A 26,354-nucleotide genomic window follows, 5' to 3' on the forward strand; every position below is an offset into this window, starting at 1 on the left:
TATATATATAGTGTGAATTGTTTTTCAGATTTACTGATTTTGTAGGTGATAATATTGCTTAGCATTTAAGTTTTATTTGGTACAACAGAGTAATAAGGTAATAATAGAGAGATTCACAACAGACTTCAAGTTGTTGCTTCAGGATCATTTGCAAAGAAGAAAACTGTGCAAGAAAATATCAAAAACCAAACATTTTTATCCAGGTTTCTTGTCTGGGACCAACAGATACTGAAGTAGTTTTGCCCTGTGTTATTCTGCTGATAGGAAGCTTGGAGGTCTTGCCTTATTACTTCTTTTGACAGAAGTACAGGCTATAAATATTGTGCCACAGACGGATTCTTTTAAAGCACACAAACAAATGCTGTAAATCTGGCTCCCAGGAGTATCCTTTGGTGAACAGCATGCCAGTAAACAGTAGAGGAAAGTGGGGAGAAAGACAAAATCCTAGTTAAGAAAAAAGAACTGAGCTTTAAAGCTTCATGGGGTTGTGGGGAAAAGGAGCTAAATCTCATTGTTGCTTATCATTGTTTTCTTACTCTAAACATGATCCTCCTTTATCTGTAAGCCCAAATAAAAGACGTGTATCATTCATGGTACAACAGACATTTCCTGATAATTAGGACATTTTTACCACTATTAAAAAGCAGCAGATGGTAAGATTTGCCTCTTTGCATTATTTTCATTGCAGACATCAGGCTCCTTACCAGAGTCTGAAATGGCAGGTTGCCAATCATCAGCAGCAACATTTTTTCTAGCTTCCAATTACTCTTCATCCCTCCAGACACCAGCTGATACAGCAGTGACCCATTTTGCCTAGTTAAGCTGGAAAACATGTGATCGCTATACAGGCAGGAGTCTGTGGAATTGTGCCTTCAAAGCACTGGTTCTGTTGTTCTGTAACTTGCATGCAATCACCATGCTTGAGAGAAGCTGGCAAAGAATGAGCCAACCCTGGCTCCATGTGCCAACGGTTCCTGAGTTCTGGTCAAGCTCTCCAACAACAAGCTGCCTTTCAGCAGATTAAGAAATCTGCTGTACCTCATAACTCCATCACTCTGTAGGTCCCAGATGAGTGGCAGCTCTTAACTGGACCCCTTATTTCCTGTAAGATGCTCTTGGTGGCCTTACCTTTCAACTGGACCTTTCCTCCTTTGAGTTTCATATTCTGTCATTTAGATTAGGAAGTCTTTGCTCAGACCAGGTTAAATGCTATGCATGGTAGAGCCAGATGGTTCCAGGGGTGAAATGGTCATGGCAAGTTCTGGTCAAAGCAAGCATTGGAATGGGGAAGATCTGAAAACTGCACTTAAGGCAGCTGCTAGATGCACTAGACTGGTTATCTTGGCATATCAATGAGGCTGAAGGTGGAGGAGGTACTGACATAAATCAAGCTGGAGGAAGAGGAACACGGCAGGAAAATGGGTAGGTGTAATTGCAGAAAAATGAGTCACCAGTGTAGCTATAAATACAATCTCTGTACAAAGAGGAGGGGATTTGTGCTAGGGAACAAGCCTGAAAAAGAGACAGGATAGGCTCGAGTGGGGAGTACTGAAATGCAAAGAAGTCTTCAAAGAAGTATTTGACATCTATTCCACTTGTCTTTCAAACCATCTTGATTTTGACATAGTGATCCCAAAAGCTCTAAGCTGAATTTGCAGTAGACTGAACATCAATAAAATGCTAACAGAAGGTGACTGAATTAAGTGGCACTGACACAGCGGATTCCCTCACAAGTGTAAAAGTGGGAATAGTGCCTTTCTTTCACTTAAAAAACCCCAAAACCTCCAGAGGTCCAGTGCATCCCTCCCCTTGCAATAGATGAAGACATCCATCTCTAACTTTCTGAGCTATCAATGCATTTGTCCAACCACAGGGAACAACGGGCCTGGAGGAGCTCTGACAATGTATGAGGAGTATCTAGCCAAAGCAGCACAGGAAAGATGCCCAAGGACACATCACTCTCACTGGTCTGCCAAGAGAGTTTCAGAATGCTGCTTTGAATCCAACACTACTGTGCTTCATTCCTGCACTCAACCTCACCCATTTGCTGCACACACATTAAAATTTCAGGAGCTATTATGTGCATCCCAGCCTGACCAGTAGATCTGATGTCTTGTAATCCTTAGTCTGCAGTGTCCCGCACGCTACACTGGCACTCATTCAGTAACAGTGAAGGATTTTAAACCATGAAGTGTCAGTGCTCAGAAGATGCACTGCCCTGCCAAAAACCTCTAAGAAAGCATTATGTGAAAACCAAGTCAAGTATCTGATGCTTTTCAGGTTTGGATCTCACAGATTTACTTCACCCCACTAGAAATGGTACACCTGCCCCTCAGATTAAAGCTTTTGGCTCATGTAAATCCTGAGAACAAAGCAGTGCTGCAAAGTTAAAGGTTTGAAAACTACTGAGTTCAAAGTGTTAGTTCTCTAGCTTTCTATCTGTTTGTAGCTGGGTTCAAATCATGAAGTCATTCTTAAGCAGAATTTTAACAACTTTATATGCTTCTTCATGCAATATTTCAGCATCAGATATGTAACAGCCTGCCAAGCAGGCATGTTTAGAAAGTAAAAAGCAAGAGTACTGTAGGACAAAGAGAACAGGGTACTTGGGATAGCATGGCTCACAGCATACTTGGATTATTGCAGAACCAGGAGTTCCATTTTATTAACCTTGTTGATCCAAGGTACAAGGTGGATGTATCAAGGGGTACCTCCAAATTAGGATATTTGTATTAAACTTTCAGGTAGGGCTTATTCCATAAGCTTACTTACACATATAATAAATACAGGGATAAACATGGAGAATGACCATAGCCATTGCTGTTACTGAATCAGTTGATATGGTATTTATCAGTTGGATTTGCTGTTGTTCCTGTACCTGGATGCTAAAGTGACACCTTGGTTTCCCTTGCCTAATCCTACTGCTTAGCACAGCATGTCTGCTGAAATGTAAGTATTTGTTCATGCTAAAGTCTTGCATCTGCTAGAGAATGTGGGATTTGTTTCATGGGGTTTTTCCCATGAATTTCTGCATGGACTGAAGCAAGTCATACTAACAGTCTTATCTCTTGAATAGAACAGACAATTGTTCTGAAACTCTGGTCAACTCCAAGGACATTCATTTATGAATCACATGAAAGAAAAAAGTTGTTATAAAGTCCTATAAAAGGCATGAGATAAGAGAACTAAAGAAGCAACAAAATAGCCTTTTTGTTGTTGTTGTTCAGGAATTTAAAAAATCAGTTAACCCAAAACCATAACTTTGAAGTAGATGACCTAATTTGGTCATCAATAGATGGCTTCATTTTAAGTTCTAAATTAAAACTGTTAAACAAATGTACTGTCATAAACAATAAGGAAAAAGAACAAGTAATTCTTGGGGTTTTTTTTAATATCCACTGTACCTAATCAATATAACACGAACAGATAAAATTTTTATTCTGGCACCAACTCAGTTGACTGCTTTATCCAATGAAACTTGAATACTAGGGGGAAAATCAGCTTTCCCTTTTATTCAATTTTGCTTTTATAAGACATATGCTAAACTTCTTGCAACATACTAGATGTGCTGGTTGGCACAAAGATAATCTTAAAACTTCCTTTCTCAAAAACTGTTTGATGGTTCCAGTGACAATGTGTTACATTTTAGATTAATTTTTTTAAAAAAGTGACAGGGTGCCTAATATGAATACTACCTTATAAAATTCCTTCTGCTCATATCCAAGTCAGAGATGATGGATGTTTTATTTTACTATGAAAGGAGGATTTCTTCTGTGAGCTGTAACTAAAGTTAAAACAACCCTTTTGTTGGAGAAATGCTTCAGCTCTATCCAGCTGGAATATTTCACTAGCTCCAAACCAAACTTTTACAAGGCACCTGAACAAAGATACTTCAAAGGAAATAAGAAAATGCACACATTATTTATAAATTAATGTAAGTTGCTTTTTGCTTTTGAGACTGAAGTACAAATTATGTGTGTAGCATTGCTGCAGGTTTTTTGAGTAGTGACTACATCCAACACTCAGAAATGCATTAGAAAGATCAAAAAATACTTTGTGAGTATAAATTTTTTGCTGTTTACCCAAATGAGATATCTGGAATGGAAGAAAAACAGCAACACTGCTCTGGCACTGTTTTATTCCAAGCCTTGGCAATAAAATGAGCAGCTACAAAGGGAACACTTGTTCCCAACAGTCCCCTGGCTGTGGGGAGGGGAAAAGGGAGTTTGGTTTTTGACTAAATTACAGTTTTATGCACCATATGATGGTGCTCACATTGTGTGATTTTAGAGGAATACCCTTGTCTGAGCAGAACTACTGAGAATCCCTCACGACTATGTGTGAGAAGCTGAGGCTCTCAGACCAAAGCCCTATAGGGTACCTAAAGTCTGCCCGATGATAAGAAACCATAAAACCAGACCTAAAATCTCTAACAAAAGTGACATAGAAGACTTTACCTCTAGCTGCTTCATGGCAAAAGGCGAACCATCTTGCTTTAATTTCTTAACAATTTCTTCCATACTATTTGCTGAAAAAAGACTAGAAGGAAAAAAAAATCAGTTAACAAGCTGCTTCAGTCTCCCTCTTACCTCTGAAACATCAGTAACACTGACATTAGAAACAGAGCATAACCACCTGATTTGGCTTTTCTTATCAATGTCTTCCATGTTGTTCAGTTTCAAGTAACTCAGGCATCTCTCTTCTCTTTTACAAATCTCTAGTGTTTAAAGAAACCTTACTAACAAGCTCTGGTATTTATCTATAAACTTCAATTACTACCATCAGTCTTAGCTGTATTTTTATAACATAGCAAATCTTTAGCCGTCAGCTCCATTCTGCTGGTTTGGTGTCAGCATCTTTTATCTCTAAATGTGGTTATTGCCATCCTTCTTCCAGAGTTTTAGCTCTTTCTCATCACTCTCACTTATTTCTCCATCCCTTTCTGATACACAGAAGTTTCAAGCTATCACAGAAATGGCCTTAACCCAATGAGTACTGTAAATGTGTTAGGTAATATTTCCTGTTCAATAGAACAGTTACTCTCACAAATTCCCATCCAATATCTACAGAAAATGTTCATTTTAATGTGCCATAAGCTACAAATCTGGCTGCTTTGTCCAAGTATTTAGTGTACTGATGAGTGGAATATTTAATGAGCTTCAGCTAAAGCTCCCTAAAGACAAAATGTTACTTAAACTTGAAGGTAATTTCTCTCACCTTATCTGTGAAATACTGTTACTAGACTGAACTTCATGTTCTCTACCCACAAGAATAAAAAATTTTAAAAGATGGCTGAATACCTGTTAATCTTCTCCATATGTTCATCAAGTACAAACTCCTTTTCTTGATCAATTGTGCACTATTTAAAAAGCAAATACATATTTTATTTGGTTATTTTAGACTGAAAAGTGTATCAGTACCAAAAAATTTCAGTGGCTTGTGTTCCAGAAATACCATATCATAAATGAACACTTAAAAGTTCATAAGACAGTGCAATTTTTAATGAATTACAAATTTGCAGTGTGTATATATGAGCTTGTCACTATCCTATGAATGTTGAAGATGTTGCCTCATACTGCAGTGCTTGCTCTGAGCTATGTATGCATATTTATCTGGGTGGTTATCTTGGACACAAGTAATTCTGATTATTCTATCAAAACACTTCTGTGCGATACACTAAGAAAGTCAGTGTAGATAAATCTACTCAAAAATCAAGAGACTTAAAAAAGAAAACCCTTTCATTTTCTTTAAAAATATACGGGTCTATGGTTAGCCATTTTTAATTACCAAAAAGAAGAAAAAAAAAAGGCATTTCTCTTCCTTCTCTTTTCTATGTCATTTAACAAAATTTTATTTAGACATACAAAGTGTGTGATAGATCCATCGGCCTTCTGTGGGAAGGCTGTCAAATGTTTCACGTCTTCTGGCATTAAGGGGTTTGGGACATAAGCAGATGTTTCAGGAACAGCAGCTGAAGCTGAAAAAGGAGTATTTCAGCTCTGATAACTAAAAATACACAGGTTCCTTTTCCATTCACTGTCATCCTGTAAAGTGGGATACTGCAACATATAATCACTCCTATTTCACAGTGTTCTGTTTTGTCAAAATAATCAGTACTATGATGTAAATTAGCTTATCCCATTTATTTTTCCAATTAATCTTATTTATGAACTTAGTAATTACAAAACAGAAATAACAAAAACAGACACATCTCATTTTAAAGCTGAACAACAGCAGAGTAATAGACTGGCTGAGTAACACTGAACACTGGTTTGACTCCAGAAGTTTTCTTTCTTTTGAAAGAGAACTGCAATGCACATCAAAAGTTAACATAGCCACTGATTGTAAAGGCAAAACCTTTTATTTTCATGCCCATTGTTACATGGGGCAAACGCAAGTAATATGGATAGAGTGCAAAGAGTTTGGAAACTCATTATTTTCAACCATAAAAAGAAGATAATCAGTAGCATGAAAAAAAGAATGGCTACATATAGTTAACAGTTTTGCTTGATTTCAGTAATTTCAGATTACCTTCATGTGGTAAGAGTTCAATAAATCTGCAATTTTTTCTTTTGAAGGAGATTTCAGTGCTATCAGGTCTTTTTCCAAGGCAGGTAGCTATTAAAAATAAGATTTAATTACAAGTAAGTAAAACAAAACATACTACTTGGGTTATTACTATCGTAATGGTAGGATATACGTAAAAAACCACTCCCTCATCCTCCCCAACTTTCTGAAAGACCTAAAGAAGTACAAAGCAAACGACACAAGGAGACAGAGTTCATGTGTCAGTGTTGAACCACCCAACTTTAATTATGTCTGCAGTGACCAGCAAAGAACTGCTTCCCAAGCAGTGCTACAGCTGCAGCAGGTACAGCCAGGCTGCCCCAGTCTGAGAGGAAAGAACACTTTAACGGGGTGTTACCTTCACTGCAAACTTTGCAGTTGTATAAATCTCCAGTTTACACTGCTGTCTAAAGTGTACAATTTTTTAAGCAACTCCATTCTGCTGAGCAGATCATGCCCTTCCAACAGTGGGATTGTAAAAACAGCACCATTTGCTCCTTCCTTCAAGCAGAGCTGTCACCAGCTGGCAAGTGTTAGAAGGACAGCTTGAGAGTGTCTCACCATCCCTGTTTGCAGGGCATGGCCAGCTAATGTAAGGGCACCTCTGCAGACAGCCATGCTGGTACCAGGGTGTCGGGGTGCTGAAACCCCAAAGCTCTCACTGTGGCTGTGGGTTGTGCCCTGGCCAGCACTGTTGGCACGTTACCTTTTCGGATTCTACAAAATGCGTGGCGATGCCAACTTTGAGCACATCTCTTCCTTTCAGCCTGCATCCTGTCAGTGCCAGGTAATAGCCAACCTTTCCTGAGAGCCTTGGCAAGAAATACCCTCCACCTACATCAGGGAAAAGGCCTGGAATAAACAAAACAAAAGTGAAGGGAGGAGATCTTGTACCGATCATCAGTAGCAGCAATTTTTTCTTGTCTCATTTTCACCTTCCTTACATAGGCACAGCAACCTTGTCCAAATTTCTCCTTGACTCGGTTTGACATTTCTGGCATCAAAACCCTTCCTAAAAGCAAACTCCTGAACACTTTCCAAACTTCATCCTTTCCACTGGCACGTACTTTGCAAACCTATACCAACCAATAATATTTATTTTATTTGCCAACAACTCGAGACAATTTTAGGTGCTTGAAAAATGAAGTGTGTTCACAGCAAAAAAACAGAAGGGACACAAGGGATTGTGAAATGATCTGTGCAAGCTCAAACTGGATGCTGCTTTTTCACTGAAATTTTTTATCATGATAAAAATATTAAACGCTGATGAAGTGCCTCTTTTGCACAGCTTACTTTGAACAAATTTTGGGGCTGAGAATTCAATAATAGATCAACAGTATTGCCAGGGTCTTCCTGAAGGTGGAGGTACAAGATGCTGACTTAGTACTTGGCTCTTTGACAGGACTATGACTAAGCTAAAATTAAAAAAAAAAAATCAAACTCTCCAGTTTAGTAAATGTCTGATATACTTTTTAAAATCTACAGATTAGGGTAATTTTTCAAAAAAATTCAAAGCTGTGACTATAATTCAAAATACTTTTAAAAGTTGTGTTGGAAAGTATCTACCTTCTGTAATATGCATTGATCACAAAAAAAAAATTAGACATCTCTTTAAATGTACTTAAGCTTTAGAAAACTTTAGCTTAGCTGTATTGATTTCAGAAATCTGAATGCAAGGAAGCAGGGTCCAGTTACTACGTTGAAATCATGCCAATGGTGCATTCATGAAACTGAAAGTCTTTTAAAGCAATGAGAGGTGTGGTGGGATTTTTCCACTTTCAGAGAATGAATCGAATCATGAAAACAAATCAAAAAGAATACAAACACACTTGCTAAAGAATACAAAAGACACTTGCTAAAGAAGAGATATTAACTGGGAAAATTCAGGAGTTTAAATGGGGTTCTGATAGAAGATGGTAATTTTTCACTCACAAGTAATGGCTTTTGTTCACAAGAGTCAATGTGTGTATTATAGAAAGACCCTATTCCAAGTATTTTGAGAAATGGGAAATTAGTGGTTCCTGAACAGTCATGCCCCCTGGATGGAGTAAGGGGAGGTTTCTTTCAGACAGCTGCTCTTCAGTGTTTCCCTCTTAATAATCTTAATATCTAACCCACCTCAGCTTCTTCTCTGGTTCCCTCTTGGTCTTCTTTTTGTTCTGCTGCTTCTAATATACCAAAAGGTTTGGTTTAGGAATCACTTCCTATCAGTTACAGCTGTAGTATTCTATTGCCACTGATGTGTGTGCAGTCAGTAATTGATTTATTCTTCATCCCCCAGGCTACTGAGACATAAAACTCTTCTCCTGAAATGCTGAATGCCTTGCTGACACCCTTTAAAAGCCCTAAGCTGTATTAACTCTAATTCATCACTTACCTTCTTTTTCATCTGCACTCACATTCTCAAATAGTCTATTCTACATTTTACCTTCTCAGCTTGAACTATCATAACAGTGATGCCAAAACTTCCATTTAGTTTTATGTTTCTATTCATCTGTCTCCCCGTGGATATCCTTCTACTGAAAAAAAAACCAACCCAAAAAACCCAAACCCAACCTCATTTAAAAGTAAAACACATCTTAAAAATGCCCTCCAAAGCAAAAAGGCAATTACATTTTTCTCTCCATCCACCAGAACAACAACAGCAACAATATTTTTTCTTTTTGCTGTAGTTAAAATAATACTGATAACTGGAATACTGCTCTCCCCATGTTCTAGCACTTTTCCAGAGGAAAAACATCTTTCTGTTGGGATCCATTGTATCCTTCCACTTGGCAATACACAGGAAATCAGTTCTAAATAAACTGTGAAGTTGATTAGCTTAAGAAGCTTTAGAGGCAAATAAACCTAAATTGAATGAAGGTATCTTTAATTAAGGCATTAGTGAAGGTTTACCTAATCCACTTTAAACTTACTTGGTTGCATAGTCTGCTATAGCTTCTGCTGTATCCTTTTTAATGTTCCTGTCTTCCTTTTTCTCTTATAATTTTACTCCTCTTGTCCATGTTCTACATATTGCTCATCTCTCAGTAATGCTTCCTATATATATGTGTGTGTGTATATATATGTATACATATATATACATATATATATATATATATATATAAAAAGCAGAAATATCTTTGCTGCTGGGGTTCTCTTAGTGTATTCCCTAACTGATTTTTGTTTTTTTTGTTAGCATTTAGCAACCATTTCTCAATTTCTAGTGAAGTAAGAGAAGAGCTGTGTTACTGCTGGGCTGCCCAGGCCATGAGCCCATGCCTGCAGTGCTGACTTGCAGTCTGTGCTCTGACACAGGTGCAACATGCTCTGCTGTAATCCCAAAGGTGCAATTCTGCATTTGCCAAGCAGAAGAAAGGCAGCGCTGTTACGTTCTTACCTTGTCTGGCAGAGGGGGTTGGGAATTTACTAGCATTGACTTCTAGAAAGCTAAAAACTTAGCAGGGATATGCAAGAAAGTATCCATTATTAGCGTAACATCACCTCAAAGCCCATACATTATACTTTCAACCTCTGTTCTCCCCACCTTCCTACTTCTCTGCTGCTTTGCAGTGCTATATCTTACCTATGTCAAACTCCTAGTCTCAAACTGCCTTTTCTTTCTGTTTGCTAAGTGGCACATTTATCTGTATCCTCTTATTTATGGTGGTGTACAAATGCAGAATAATTGTGTGAAAATGGAGCAGCTGAATGAATGTTTTGTTTTCATTTCACAGCAAAGGTGTCATGCCTACTGAAATAAGTGAGCACACAAAAAAACCCAATTAATACAGTATCTAGAGAGCTAGATATTTTAAACACGCTCCACAGAGATCAAAACAGCTAAGCCTTTAAATCCAAACAGATTTCAGTGGTTTTACTTCTAAGTGATCCTAAAAGGGGTTTAATTACTTTCTTTCCTAAGCAAGTTTTAAGCTTTTCCTTCACATGTCTTACCAGTCTATTTTTGTTTAAATAAGTCAACATGAGAAATCTGTGTAAAGTACATAGTTCTTGTTAATATAACATATATCATATATTTATACTCATATCTTTACCTTTGAAGAAGAAAGTGAAGGTACTTTTATTATTAGAATGATTTCACATGCCAATGAAGCTCTGTTTAGTTAAAAAAAATACAAATTGTTTACCTCAAACGGTTTTCATATACAACAACTGATTATAAACTTCAGAGCTTAGAAAACTCATGTTATATTAAAGCTTAAGCTTAGTTTACTAAGTTTTTCTTCAGCAATAAAAAAAACACTTGAAGGGCTGAAGTAGTTTTTAGTTTTTTCATTCCAACTTGTTCAGAAAAACTACGTAACATTTATCAGCTAGCAGGAATTGCTCCAGCATTTTTTTCAGGAATTAAAATGGTAACGAGCTAGCTTGTATTTGGGTGGTTTATTATGGTTGATTATGCTTTGCAGTTGAATCAGGAGAGTTCCATTTAATCTGACTCATTTTTCTTGAGTCACACCTGTATCTTTATGTAGCTCTGGGTTACATTTCTTTTTTGTACCTCTTGGAACAGAGAAAGGATCAAAGGATCGAAGATTAGAAAACACAAGGTACATGTTGCTGTTTAAAACAACAAAAGGTTACACTGAAGATACTGATCTTGCCCAGCAACAATCTGTGCACAACTGTAATGGGTCTACATTAATAATCTACAAGAAAAGCTGGAATTCCAAAACCTGTCCCATTAACATGGCAGGGCAGCTTGTAGTACACCCAGTTTGACTCACACCGAGTTTCCAAGGTAAAGCTGGTGTACCTGCACTGGGAGCTTCACACTTTATCTGCCCCCATCTGGAGCAAGACATAGTTCTTTTTAAAAAAGTTTTATCCTGAAAGCCTTTGTGTCACTCTACACAGTTAAGAGTCTCAATGATCAACTCCCACAACACAGATAAGTTTCTGATAATTTAACAAAAATACTTTCCATATATGGTAAAAACCCCACCTTCCAGATATGGTTGTCTCCAATTCCCTTTTAGAATTCTTTCCCTACCACCAAAGCATTCAGTCAAAGACATTTCACCCTGATTACACAAAGAGTGAAACCCTAAACACATTAACACATGACGATCTGTTCAAACACTTACCTATTGCTGTTTCTGGCATGGCAAAAACAGTCTTTTCTGTAGCAACTCGAAAATGTCCATGGACTGAGACACCAACTCCCTGTACAGGCAAAAGACGCAATTATAAAATTACAGGTAAAGATAACCATAACCACAATCCTATGTAACATACCTCTTGCTTTGCTTTACAATTTAAATAATATTAGATTTACCATGTGCAGCTCAACAAAATATTAAAAGGTCTTTTATGGTTCAAATGCTAATAAAGCATAGCATTATCTTCATGATTTGGTTGAAATAGCTTTCTATGCTTTGAAGGATGGGTGAGTTATACAGAGAATAACTTCAAAAAACCATGAGTGACCATGTTATCTCCACTGGGTAACTACTAAGGGAGTTGACATCCTTTTGCTAATGTTACTCCATCTATAATTTTTGCACCTACTTCAAATCACCAACAAAATAAAGCCAATACTTTTGGAGAATACATAAATTTCACAAAGCTGTCATCCTAATGCTTTCAAAAGAAAAAATAATTAACTGTTCCTCTAATGTGATAATTACTTACACTATAAACAGAGAAACATTTCAAGCAGAAAAAGCCTGGGGCATTACTGATTAAAATTCAGAATACGCTGTTAGAAACTCCCTTTTTATCCTAGGCACTTGTGTTCACCAAGTCAGTAATGGTATTCACATTCCTAAGTGTTTAGCACTTTTCTCTAGCAGCCTGTCCTGATCAAACACTTCCCTCAAAATTAGAAGAATTTCTGGTGTTGCCTATGCCATATTTTCTGATTTAGGTAGTAAGCAGCAGAAAGGCCCAATCAAAAAAAAAAAAAATTCACTTCACACAAAATAAATTTAATTTAGATAAATCTTCAAGAGTTAAATGAACAAAACAAAAAATGGTTATCTGAAGAAATTACTATTACTTAGTAATAATATTTGAAGTAATCCAAGAATATTCAGATTATAGGGCACAACCACAAAATTCATGCTGAGGTCTCACTTCTCAAAACTTACCTACGTGACGCTTGTCAATAGAAATGTGTGTTTGCTCCTGTCTGGAGACAGCTCTGCTGAATGCTTCACAAGCAGTTATTTCACACAAATATTTTCTTTCATCCTTTCCACCATTTCAGTTTACCTCTGTTCCTCACTGTTAATTATCCCTTTGCTCAGTCCTTTCCAGCCATCCATATTTTATGTAAAAACTAAGATATCTTAAAAATCATTGGCCAAAAGAAGTCAGTGTCTGATGAGGATATAATGGATTTTAAATAACATTTAAAATTGTTTAAATACTAGAAAAAGGGCACTTTACCCAACTAAGGCTATTAGTCTTCACAAATATCTTCACAGAACTTCATACTTCCCATCAAAACCAGTGGGATTAACTCGGTGATACGCCCTTGGACAAGCAGTATGTATTTGACAGGTTTTTAAGGTGAGAGTAGAACTTCTTTTCCTTTTGCTTATCTACAGAGATCTTTGATTGGGTTTTCTGTCAATATTTTTTTTAAGTTATCTCAAATTAAATTTCCTCTCACCCTTTCCTCTCTTCTAATTCTGCCCAAGAAGAAATTAATTCCATTAGGGTGATACACAACCAAATCTGAAAATATTTTCAAGTTTCTTCTGTAAAATGACTATCTGCCACTCTTGGGTTTTAATGTAGATGTATGAAGGTTTTAAGATTCCAGTTTAATTTCCTGTGAAATGCACCCATAGGGTAAGTGGTTATCAAACTCGATTTTATATTCAGGAACTAAGCCAAATGTATTCACATGAAGCTCTGCTGTTCCAAGGAGGCAAATGGCATTTGAGCAAACATCTGAATTTTATTTGCACAGGGTAGAACCTTATGGTTCACCCCTTATCTGTCCTTTGGCCCTTTGTCTGAGCACTGGGCAGAACTCATCTGAGCAGCAGCAAGAGCAATGGGCCTGTATTTAGTTGTCCTGAAAATGCAAAGCTCTCTGTAAAGCTGTGTTGACTCATAAAGCAGTTCCAAAATTCTTAAATGAAATAGAAACATGACTTCATCACTTCCAATTTTTTTTAATGTCATAATAGCATATTTTCACTGCATTAAGTAAAGCCTGCTGTTATATTTATGCATGTTGAACAATTATGAACTTTTTCTGAAGATAATGAAATAAAGATCATGCCCATTTTGGTCTTTCTAATGCCTAAATTAATATTTTCTAATCCCCTGTCTAAAAATACAAACACCACCTATCTCAAAGCATTTTTTCTGGCTTGTTTTCTAGACAATCAGAATTTTGTTTAAGGACTCAAATTTTTGGCTTGAATTTTAAGTACCAAAGATTCGAGTGTGAATTCCATGAAGGGAGCTTCTCTTCCAAGCTCGTTCTTTTTTTAGAGTGACAAAAATAAATGTTGAGTTTCAATAATAGAAAGCTGAAAGATGTAATTTTCTTTTGAAAGAAGTAATTAAATCAGATTTCACTCTCTCAAGTGTTTAAGCCATAAATGGATGTTTTCTAGATAGCCTTCGAGTTTTTTATCACAGATAACAGCCTTATTTCAGATGTATATTTAAAAGACTAGAAGTATATTTTCTTTTTATTCATTATAAAAAAGTGGTGCAAATATGTTCTTGCTTCTTTGAAGATCATTTCTAAATAATCCAATATTAAGACAAAATTTGGAGAGAAAAATTAGTTAATGGTACAAATCCCAGTAACTTCTTTACTGGTGTTCATATGCTTTTTTTTGTTTATTTGTAACTGCCCAAATGGTTAACGTATCACTGCATGTTTAACCTTCTAGATCTAACACAGAGGACAGATTAGTGTAATACATTCTGTGTAAAGAACAAACCAGTCAGAAATCTAAATGCACTGCTCCCTCATTTCTGGATTTTCCAGTTTTGTTTTGTTTTCATTCAGCTGAATTCTTACATAGCTGGAGTCCCCTCCAGGAGGGAGGCCCTTCACACCATTAAAAAATCTTCAGTTGGACTGTGTTCACTTCACCAGGTCTTTCCAGCATTTACACAGGCAAGCCTTAACACTATAATACCTTTATTAAAATACACTATATTCTGCACTGTCAGAGCTCTACTTTTCATGGGCTTATATACTAAAGCTGATATCTTCCTTCAGGCTTCTCCAAGGTAATACACTCCCATGGTCTATGAGGCTTTTACCGCTGGAAACTTTCCATTGACAGCTGAGTTTTGAATTTTGTAAAGGGTACTTACAGAATGAGTCTAAAAGTAAAGGAGAATAAAGAAATTAACAGGCAACCAATTTAAACTACTGGGCTGGTTTTTGCTGTAGCTCCTTCATAGCACAGGGCTGTTTTAGTCCCAGTGTACCTCAGAGAGGCACATCATTTTGTAGGCAGTTCAGTCTCAATTCATCAACAAGCTTACAAAAAAGAGTGTAGAGTATCTGAATTTTATTTCCCATACAAGACTGCCCAGTCAATGCAGTATTTCAAAAGTCATTATGTGACTGTGCATAGAAACTTTATCATTGATTTTCATTTTTTTCTCATGATGAATACAGAACCTTAATACAGGTATTTATCTAATGAAAAACAAGGTGACCAACAGATGCAGAAATGAAATACAACTACTGTGAATCTTTTGTGTCCCAAAGGCTGTATTATCTTGAGAATGACCCACATTTAGTAAATCAAGACAATTTAGGGGTTATTCAGAAATTGAAGGCCAGCACAACAGAGAACTACACAGAGTGACATAAATACTCCCTTCCTGCACACATACAGAAAAGCAGACCTGTGTCACAGCAAAACCACACATCACACTTGGCTGTTTACTGGATAATCTAACTCAGACTGTAAAGGAATCACTGCCTAGGAATGCTTAGGCCACACAATAAAAGAAACAAATAGAAAAGGCCATCAGGAATGTTGCTTGTGTCACCTTCACCAGGCTGGTAAATAATTTTTAGCTGTTTGAGTATGCAGTGTTATGATAAAACCAATATTGACTGCAGTGAAAGTCCTTTTGTAACAGCTCTCATCAAGTGACTACACTTGTTACATTTTTAACTCCATGAAAATAGCTTCTGGTAGAGCAAGAACCAAAAAGAAATGTAGCAATCAATTGAGCATAACTGAGCATAGCACAACAAAGGGCAAATATGCCTGCATACAAATGTGCAGCCAAGCTGCAGCAAAAATATTTTAAAAGGCGAAGTGAGTCAGTGGAATTGATTCAGGAAGCAGCAGGAGCTTATAGCTACAGTGGATCAAAAATCATGGATGTAAGAGCATTACCCCCTGCATCCAGACACAATGGATCTTAAACTGAATCAAAATTAATCTTTGTTCATCATTAATGTTATGGCCCACTCCAAAGAGTATAATCCATTTTCATCTGTAGATACTAACGGACAAGAGACATTGTGAACCAGAGCAGTGGAGTGCAACAGATCAATCTGGACACAGAGTATCACCTTCTTTGGCTGTTGATACATAAATCATCTGCATATAAGTATTTTAAAAATATCATTTTAAAAAGTGAATACTGTGAACTTTTCAATAATTTAGTGTGGTATTTCAAAACATAAAATATTGATGATGCATAATTTAAATATAAAATATTTATTTTCATATACTGATTAAGTATGAGAGTGTCTCAGTCCAAATTGCTACAGACACATAGAAGCACAACGAGCTGACTGGAGGGAGATTATCTGTAGTAATATCTGATATCTCAGACTTGTTATTCTGACCCCATAGCATTTAAACAAATTGATCCAACCACATGAACAGTAATCATTTAGGTCAGGTTCTTCTCATAGGGAAACTTAGGGAAAAAGAAACATAGGCCATTCTACGCACCAATGCTGCCACAGTGAGTGTCCTTTATCAACCAGATTTAGACTGACTTTTTTAAAGCCCTGGTTTGATTTTTCTACTGGCAGCCCAGATTTTCAGTGATCACAAACAATTTTTACTAGGGTAGCTATCATAATCTGCACAATTTTTTATGGACACAAGATCTGTGCTGCAACAGAAAGAAAAGAGGAGATCTGGGAAGACCTGGATCTGAAAAGCCTATAGCTCTTAATTAGTAACAAGTACAATGTTTTCTAGTTTTACATTTGAAAGCATTCTTTTTATCCCAATTTTAATACATAACTGGCCATGTGTATTCAGAAAAAAATGTACCCTTTTTACTGTTTCTAAAATTCTGGAAGAAGTTCTCCCCTTGTCCCTCTTTATCACCTAAAAATGGAGCTACTGCAAGATATCCCTGTGTCCAGCTCATCAAATCTTCATGTCTGCAGGGAGGGCAGGCAACTGGGAGGGAACATATTACAGCACCTTGCATCAGTGCATAATTGAGCTTCTAGGTTTTATCTTAAAATTGAAGAAACACTTCTTGGTCTTAAATGCAGGGAAGTGCATCAGAATTTTATTTAAACAGTGGCACAGTTATTTGGGATAACAGGAGTGAATCCAGAGGGTTTTTTGTAATGATGTTGTATTTTGCTGAACAAAGTGCTCAGAAAGTGTAAGACTGAAAGTGTAACACCTCAAAGAGAAAATGAGCACTCAAATTCTTCAGGAACTGAGGAAAATGAGCAGAAATATGAAAGGATGGAGAAGCAGGCAAAGATAAGAACGTTTATTCCTTGATCTATCACAAAGGGAGGGGGAGGGAAATAATGAGATAACTCTCAATATAAGGCTAGGTAGGTACACCAAGGCGTAGAATTAGAGAAAAATAGTGTTAAATGGAAAGAACAAATCTGTGCAGAAACCAGCAAAAATCTGTCATTGCAGAGTAATGAGAGAGAGAGAAAAGGAGTTTTACTTACTGTACAAGTACTGAGCTATAATTTAAAATACTTGTATTCAAGACAGTGCTTTATGATAAGCCCTGTGGGGAATAACATCAGGTGCAGATGACTGAGCATCCAGTGGTTACTTTTTGTCCATGTGAGGAGCTGCTGACATTCTAGTCCGATTAGCCACAAGATGCAGAGCACCATTTATCCCTGGGATCATACACCAGAGCCAAGCAGGCACAGCAGCATGGCCAGATGGCAAAGAGACTGGAACAGCAGCAAGGAGTGAACCCTTTCCTAGGATTGCCTCAGCCCTGTATTCAACATCCCATATTTCAGAAGATAAGTGGTGCACGAGTCAATCTCAAAACAGTTTGTTTGTACTTGAAAAAGCTATATTTTATTTCACAGTAAAAGCTGCCTTCAGCTTAGAAGCACTGGCAGCAAAACAGGCCACAAGCTTCTCTGTGGTACACAGGCACGAGGGAGGGGGACAGGGGGACAGGCAGAGAGGGAATTGGAAAGCAGCTTATCTAGGTTTAGTATGACAATTACTTTTACTTCAGGGCAGATTTTAGAGTGTAAATTAAAACAAAATCGAAGATGCTCCAGTCCATGATGGCTGACAAGAGGCATGACATAAAAAGGAAGAAAAAGAATAAGAATTGGGAGAAGTCCCAAGAAGTACTGACATTTCTAGGTTCTAGTTTCCTAGCTTTAAAAAGGGCTAAAGGGGTAATAAAGTCTATTACAGTAGAGAAGTACTATGTAAAATCATATTATTTCATGAGCTGCAGTTAGTCACCCCAAGCCCCATATGTTTACACGGATATATGTATATTGATAACTATTAAGTAGGATTTCCATGATGTGCGGTAAAATTTGCACCCCAAACGAAAGCACAAATGAATAGCTTTGTTCTCTGGGCAATATCCACTTGTAAACGCACATTCCTGTAATTAAAAATTGTATCACACATAGGTAAAAATATGAGATTTTATAGATATGCTTAATCCTAATGTTTCCTGGTTTCTGAATGTTAGTCTCAAATGCTGCCATCTACACTTCTGAGTCAAAGTTAGATGCACACAACCTATATGAATAGATACATGTTAGTAGTGAAAGGTACATTTTTAAAGAGTTACAGCTGCACAATCTGGATAAAAATGGGATGGGTAAGGACAGCTATTGGTCAACTCCAGCTCCTTTGTGTACTAAAATTCTATTGACTAAAATGGCTAATATACAAGCTGCTTATGACATCACTACCAATTTACTTGATAACAAATATTAATGTAGTAAGAATTGTTGACTAAATTGGCTGAAGTGTAAATGCATATGTTGGTAGATATTGGTAGATGCGCTGTCAGGTACTGAGACATGATTTACAAGGAAAGGCAGATTCCTCTAGCAATGTCAGCATCTGGAATGTTTTGCCAAAAATTAAATGGCAATAATGTGAAAAAGAGCTAAAGCTAAAAACTGGTACTGAGTTCACTGTTCTACTGCAAAAAGGATGCAATAATTCTGATTCTGTATTCCAGAAGAGAAGATGTACAGGTAGATGCACAAGAGAGTGAATATTTCCAAACCATGGAGTAGGTTCAGGAATTTGGCTGCATGTGTTTCTTTGGAACACCTGCATTACCCCTTGATTAAAATGACATCACTCATAAAGCAGCAAGCTGAGAAAGCTTCATATTTTAAACTGCAGTGTTTGTGATGTCTCCCCACCCGCAGCATTGTTGCCTTTCACAAACAAGCAAGGGAAGCACAGCTTAGATGTAATCACTGGGAAATGGAGGGTACATCCTCTGAAACAATATTAAGAGGTACCAGCAGTTTGCAATAAAACTGAGAGGGTACCCCACCTGAGGTCATGCAGAGCAAATCATTAATGAAACTTCATTTGACAGCTTCATTGTCTGCTTGGATGATGCAGTAACAAGGATTTCTGTCATTCTTTAGTTTACTTTTGGGGGAGGCAAACACTTTGAAGGGCAAGATTCAAAACCATCTCACTCTGGAGAAACTAACAGAATTAAAATAACTAGGCTTAGGAAGGTATAATCAAATAGAGAGATGGAAAGCATGCTTCCCATGGAATAAATACCTAGATGCTTTCCAGGGGTTTACAGCAACCGTGTAATTAGTATAAATAAGGCACTGCTGTTGTGAAAAGAACTACTGAAGGCATCACACTAGAGCAGAGCAGGCAGCCAAGGGCTGAGGTGGGGATTCACTACACCTGGGCAGCCTCATCAGCCCAGAGCCACCCAGTACAGCACCCAGGTTTCTTGAAATGCAGAGAAAATGAGTGCTTCCTTTTCCTTTGCAGTCCTTGAAGAAAGGGGTGGCTCTGCAAAACTGACTCTTTGACAAATGAGCTCATTTCATGGAAGAAGATTTAAAATTGGTAAAAGGTAAGCAATAAAGAAATGTACTGTGATGGAAGTTTATGTTAGGCAAGGAGGAAAGAGGTGACAGTAAGAGTTTTGGGAATAACTAGAAGCGGTGGCCTCCTAGGACTGGATGCTTTCAAAACTGCTATTTACATGGACTATTTGTGACAGAATATCTTTGTAATATAGGGAGGATAATTTTTCTGCTCTACTTGGTGCTGATGAATCCTCCAGCTGAAATATTGTCTGGTCTCTGGCAATGAACTGTAAAGTACACAAATGGGAGAGATTCCAGAGGATTGCAAGGAGACTAAAAGACTTAATCTATAAGAAAGGCTGAATAGCTATCCTTATCCCTATTAAAGAGAGAGGACTAGGAGCAAGGAGTGCAAGTATCTCAAAACGTCCACATGGAGCTGTGACTAAGACTGGAATATATTGCCTACACATACTAAAGACTTAAATTAGACACTAGGGTAACCAAGCTTGAAAGAATAAGCACTCAGGTGGCATATCTAGAAAAACCAGAATTCCTGCTGTTGGGAGAGTTCTGAGTGCACTAGGTGAAAATCAGCTAAGCAGTCATCTAGCTGTACTTAACCCTAACGCAAGTGCAAAAGAATAACCCTCATGCTCCTCCCAGCTCTACACATCTGTGTAGTCTAAAGCTTTACATATTCCACATCACTACACGAGAGAGTAACACTCAAATAGTTCTGAAGAAAATTCTACTGTCCAATAGTCACCCTAAAGAAACTCTAAGTAAATAACTCAGATGTAGACTCTCAGTGTAAGTAAAAGACCTTGCTTAAAAAACCCATACTGTCAGGTGTGGTGACAAAACTAAAGGAAAGCCATTCATGAATCCGAAGACCTAGTCACAGGTTGATACCTTCTTCTCCCAGTCTGTGCTCCTGAGGTCCTTCTCTGAGGAAGGGAGTCAGTCCTGTGTACAGCTATTGCTCTCACAAACTGGGCCCCACAACCTGAGGGACTCAGAGATGGAAATCTGGTCAGATGGCAAACTATATTAAAGATAAAACCTCCCATTAATCTTCCTAAATGCAAAGACTGGAAAATAAGATGCTTGGAATAACTCAAAGCACAGTGCTTTGCAAAGGGTTTAAGAGAGTTAGCAACTCTACCAAACTTATTTCTGCAATGAAAATGTTGTTTAAATGTAAGTTAAAACCTACTTCCCCCACAGGAAGATGTTTTCTCGTCCTAAAACTAAAAGCATAATTTTTTAAAGCAAGGCTAAAACAAACTTAGAAAATATGCTGTGTAAGAGGCCAGACTAATCTGCAGGATTAGATCCCACAAAAAAATGCCCAAAGCCAAGAATTTCTATGATTGAGCAACACTTTCTTTACTCATTGGTAAAAAAATAAGCATTTGGGTTTCAAGTTTGGCCTCACTGGTAATTAATCACACAAGCATTTAATAATATTAGACAGTAGGCCTGAATGAGCAACCAGTTGCTTTGCCAAGCACAACATTCAACTGTGAAATGGACTGTCAGAGGCCTTTCTGAATACCAAGCCTACACACTGTCAAAAAAATGAGATGTACAGAGAGGTGAGTGTGACCACTGGTGGTTGTTTAGCACTGTGGTTCTGACATAAAGCCTGGCTCAGGAAGTTTCTAAATCATGCATGCTCTAGAATATCATACTACAAACAAGGGCTCTTCATTCATGCTGTTACAGATTCTTCTATGAACTAAAGGTAATGGCCTTTGTTCTTGAAAATGTAATTCTCATTTTGCAAAGCTACCTAAGGTTTTTTTACATATTATTTTAACTTTAAGTTAATCCACTGACTTCCATTTTCACCAACTTCCAAAGTCTGTGCCCTGTTGGTTTTGGGTTTTTTCCTCTGTCAAAGATTCTCCTTAAATTCCAAGCCAAATCATTGAAAACCCACCACTCAATCTGCCTAGTGTGCTTTATTTGGCTCTGAAACAGTTCTCAAAAACAGTTTTATGAATCTTTTTGTCTGCTAGAGGGAATATCTGATGCAGTAACATATTTTGTGCCAAAGCCCTGTTTAAAACCATAGCTTTGGACTGATCTTATAAATCACCTATATTTAATCTCCAAAGAACTTCAGACAAGACTGTGATTTTTCCAAAACCAAGAAGACCAAACTTAGGATGTCATTTGCAAACAACAATATTTTAAAAACCCTCCAAACTTCTGAATTTCTTGTCAACTGTTCAGATACTTAATTTCAAGGAAAAGAAAATTTACAGATAGAAATCAGCTACATCTGAAGTAGCTTTTAGGAACTTGAGAGTGTGTGCCCAGTGCTCCTTTCAACAGTCCTTTAGCAGTAAATGAGGTATTTATAACTCATTTCAGTATTTTTCAGTAAACTGCAGCCACCTTTGCTTCTAGAAAATTTGTCTTGCAAATTTGAACTTATAAGTACAAAAAGATGAAAAGATGCATTTATATTGAATACCAATTTTTGATGAACTACAGACACAGTGGTGCTGAGAACAAGCTCCACAGCCCCATCTGTTGGCTAATGAAGCTCCCAAAGCCAACTACCAGCTAATAATGAAGTGGAAACAGTTCATTTTTTGGATAAAATTCCAGGTTTTACTATCACAGATCTATGGCATCTGTGCACCAGTAGCAACTTTTACTATGCAAGCACGTAGTAACTGAGTTTCTAACAGACTTCTGTGATTTTTAACTTAGTTCCTCTAAAATTAGGCTGCATACTTCCTGAGTCAAAACCTAGTCCCCTCCCCACAAGTAAAGATAATTGCTACTTCTAGTATATGATAAACAAGTTAAGCTGTCATTCAAACCCTAATGGCAGTTAAACTCTGTCATGGTCCCACTGAAATTTGGGTATCCAAACTTGGTTACCCAAAATAAAATTTCAGGCTGATTGCTGCCTTTTAAACGCTCTTTAGAGGAAAGAGAATTCATAAAGAATCTTAGTAATGCAGGATCATCTGACTCCATTATGTTCTTTTCAGTCCAAAAATACACTTTCCTTTCAAAGGACAAAATTCTATTCCTGCTCAGGCCACAGTCATAACAAGCCATCTGCAGGACCTTTAAAAAGATACTGGCTGCTGGGCAGTTTTGCTCATTCATAGCTTTCCATCCTATTATTCAAAAGGCCATAAAATAAATGGACTCCCTATCTCTTATCTATGAACCTTGCGGACTCCTCTGGTCAATAGAGGAGAGCTACAGAACAAGTCCCCTTTATGCTGGAAACAATGTATGTACGCCAGGCTGGGGGGAATGGCTCTCCAGCTGAGACCTTTGGGGCTCGGTAGCAAAGATGCAAAGGGCGAGAGAGCTACTGTGTGTTTAGATCAGAAGCTGAGAAGACCAAGACAGACAAATGAAACGTGTAAGGAAAGATGAAAAGGGAAGAGTCATGACAGGTCATGGATCACGTAGTGTTCCACTTCTCACATCTATCTTTGACAAACTTTATTAAAATAGACTCTTCACCCATATCACAGAGACATGCCAGAAAACAACGCAAATCTAAGCAGTGACACAGCAGACAGGTTTCAAAGTTAAACTCATTGTTCAAAATAACTGAAGATTATTTTAGTCCACTCTCTGATACGGTGCAAATATATCCTACAGACGTTAAACTCATTAAAACAGAATTTTAGCATGTAAAAAAGCATGCATTGCCCTGTTAACTATCTACTTATGGTGTTTACAGACAACAATTGCTGAAAAATTATTAACACTGAGTATAACTAGCCATATGATGGAGTCTTCTCTGTGTTGCTTTAGTAATAAGGTGTAGCCCTGGATGAGGTGTGTTTGGAATCAGGATTCCCCAAATGGTGTTTTAAAAATACTACAGAGGTGAGAAAATAGATGCATTTCCAGATTATTTGTTGAAAAAAATACAGAACTTGTGAATGACTGTTAAGGTGTAGCTTAGAATAGTACTAATTTTTCAAAGAGTTGCTCTTTAAATGTATTTTTATATAGTTCTATTTTTAATATACTTAGAATGGAGAACTGTTCTCGGGTTTTTTAAGATGCATAAACTCCCCCTCAGTATTCTGAAAACCTTTGTGAGGGCTATTTCCAGCAGTGAGGGGATTCTGCTCTTTTCCTAGAGAAAGCACTTGTATTAGCTGTCAAGGAACAGCAGAGGCCCTACAAGAGCAGCAGTGTACCCAGACAAGCAAGAGACAAAGGCTCAGATGATGATGCTTGTTCTTCAAGGAAATGCCTTCACTGAACTCACAGACACAACATGACATGGTTTTAGAACAATCCATCAGGTTTGTTTTGAATAATCCAACACCAGGGTCCTTAACTTACCCCTCCCATGGTAATGCCATCAATAAGTGCCACATATGGTTTCTTGCAGGTGCCTGTAAAAAATGTAAAGGAGAACAATCATCCATCCTTTGCAAGAGTGGACCTGGGATTTGCTGCCAGGTGAGAGGTTTCCCTATGCTTTACTTTAGCAAGAGCAGCAGAAAATAAATGGGAATTGAAACAGTAATTATATTACCATCCTGCAATGAAGGTACTTCATGTAATTCTTAAGAAACGAAAAGAAACACCAGTTTCTGATTTACTGGCTTGTGAGTGTTGTAAGAGAACATTATACAACTCTCAAACATTAGACTGTTTGTTATGTGAGTACCTGACAGTTCAGGCAGTATAAATAGCTCTGTCTGATGTTGGGACACAGCAGATGCCCTTTCACCCCTTCTCAGGGTCTGGATTAAGAGCACAGGGTGTGTTCCAGGCTTTCAGTGCTTTACTACAAAGCCAGAAGCCTGGGCAGGTTCCAGTCCCACTGTAAATTCTGCAATGCAGGCACCTTCTGTCATGCCAGCTCTTGCATACAGCCCTGAACGTGGTGCAGGCAGGTTCAGGTGACAATGTCCTCAATGACCAACTTCATCTCTTGGGGCCTTTAGAAGGCACCAAACTAAAGCCCCAGTGCTTTCAACTACCATTCATGGTAAGGCTCAGAACTTCACTGTGAATGAAGCAGCTGCCTTGTATTCAGTGTTTACAGGCCAGACTTACAGTCCAAAAGGACTGGTGATACAGGTATACCCTGCAATCACGTTGGGAGTTTTTCTGTAACAACTACAGAGAGTCTTGTTTCTAAAAAAACTAGTTTAAAAAGGAGCTCAATCCTTCAAATTAGCAGTTAGAAAATGTTAAGAGAATTGTATTTTGAACTTTGCTCTCACATGAACAAACAAGCTAATGCATGGGCTGTAGATGCTACCCCCTGACCCAAATGTCTATAGCAGCCAGCCTTTCCCATTGCAATGCTGTGAAAGCAGCTCCCTGCTGTATTTCTAAGTTGTAAAATGTAAGATATAAAAAAATATTTTTAGCAAAAATCTCAGTCTTAAAGGAATGCAATCATACTAAAGCTATCTAAAATCTAGTTTTACTAATTACATGCATTAGAGATATTGAACACCTAAGAATTAAAAAAAAAAAAAAAATTAAAAAAACCCAGACTTTTAAATTATGTACCCTTGCAACAGAATCATCATCAGGTTCAACTGTCAAGGCAATATTATTTTTTCCTCAGCTATTTGAAACCTTTAACTATTTTTGCCTTGTATTGGTGAAGGAAAGAAAGGTACATGACAAACATGCTCAGTCCTGAAACTCTGTCAAACAAAGTAAACATAATTTTTCAGGAATTATTCTAATAGCTGTGCTCTTCTGTCAATGTAAGCAACCCTACCTCTCCTCCTGCAGTGACTAACATCAGTTACCATATTTTAAAATTCAAACTGTATTCAGTTAAAATACGTTTGCAGTAGTTTCTTCTCATCAAGACCTTCAACTCTTGACTTTTACCCTAAAAAAATTAATATCCTTTTTTAACATGCTTTACTCCAGTAAACTTCGCCCAGTGTCTCTGCAATAAACGAAGGCAGCTCACTCCTGAGTTATGAAGCCCTAGTCTTTCATGCAGTCTATTTAAAAGAAAAGCCTTAATATAATTTGATCTTCTGCTCTCTGACTGAATATTAATGACTTTCCACACATCTGTATTTACCTCAGGTCTTCTTTGAAGCAGATCAATGTTACTTAGGGCAGAACTGCAGTGTCTGCAGGTAAAAGTAATTCTTCTACAGAGGAAATGGAACTAACCAGAACAATGGGATGGGATAAAGTAGCTGTCACAATAACTTAAACAAAAGAAACACATTCTGCATGCAAGGTATAAAAATGGGATATGTTACATTAATGGTATTTAACTTGATTAAAAAAAAATCACTACTTGTCTGATGTTACCACAGTCTTCCATAGATTATCAAAGAGAGAAAATTACATTTGAAGCCAGTGTTATGAAAACTGTACTGTTTCAGAAATTGCTGTTAACATACCAATGGCATTGTTCAGCCTATATTCTCCTCTGAAGAAATCTTGTGACAGTTTATCTCCAACTTTTCCCGCTTCTGTGATGGCTTAAGAGAAATAAAAATTCCCAAGATAAATGTAAGTTTGATAGAAAATACAAGTAAAA

The 26,354-nt window shown here is 37.4% G+C and overlaps 1 protein-coding gene and 1 long non-coding RNA gene across 2 annotated transcripts in view; one reads left to right on the forward strand and one right to left on the reverse strand.

Moving 5' to 3' along the window:
* Window positions 1-26,220, forward strand: part of LOC136293159 (uncharacterized) — a 31,734-nt gene extending 5,514 nt beyond the window's left edge. The window contains exons 2-5 of the long non-coding RNA XR_010722100.1: window positions 19,773-19,857; window positions 23,953-24,120; window positions 24,210-24,280; window positions 25,889-26,220. This is a non-coding gene — a long non-coding RNA (uncharacterized lncRNA). The remainder of the gene's footprint in view (window positions 1-19,772; window positions 19,858-23,952; window positions 24,121-24,209; window positions 24,281-25,888) is intronic.
* Window positions 1-26,354, reverse strand: part of HIBCH (3-hydroxyisobutyryl-CoA hydrolase) — a 38,849-nt gene that overhangs the window by 8,581 nt on the left and 3,914 nt on the right. The window contains exons 5-11 of the mRNA XM_066189577.1: window positions 26,215-26,295; window positions 24,161-24,213; window positions 11,658-11,736; window positions 7,274-7,419; window positions 6,532-6,618; window positions 5,301-5,359; window positions 4,458-4,539 (exon numbers count right to left, since the gene is read on the reverse strand). Coding sequence (XP_066045674.1) covers window positions 4,458-4,539; window positions 5,301-5,359; window positions 6,532-6,618; window positions 7,274-7,419; window positions 11,658-11,736; window positions 24,161-24,213; window positions 26,215-26,295 — 587 coding nt within the window. The remainder of the gene's footprint in view (window positions 1-4,457; window positions 4,540-5,300; window positions 5,360-6,531; window positions 6,619-7,273; window positions 7,420-11,657; window positions 11,737-24,160; window positions 24,214-26,214; window positions 26,296-26,354) is intronic.

This window comes from Chamaea fasciata, unplaced genomic scaffold (assembly GCF_029207755.1).
Source record: "Chamaea fasciata isolate MVZ Bird 193981 ecotype frontalis unplaced genomic scaffold, bChaFas1.0.hap1 SCAF_8, whole genome shotgun sequence".
Classification (NCBI taxonomy): domain Eukaryota; kingdom Metazoa; phylum Chordata; class Aves; order Passeriformes; family Sylviidae; genus Chamaea; species Chamaea fasciata.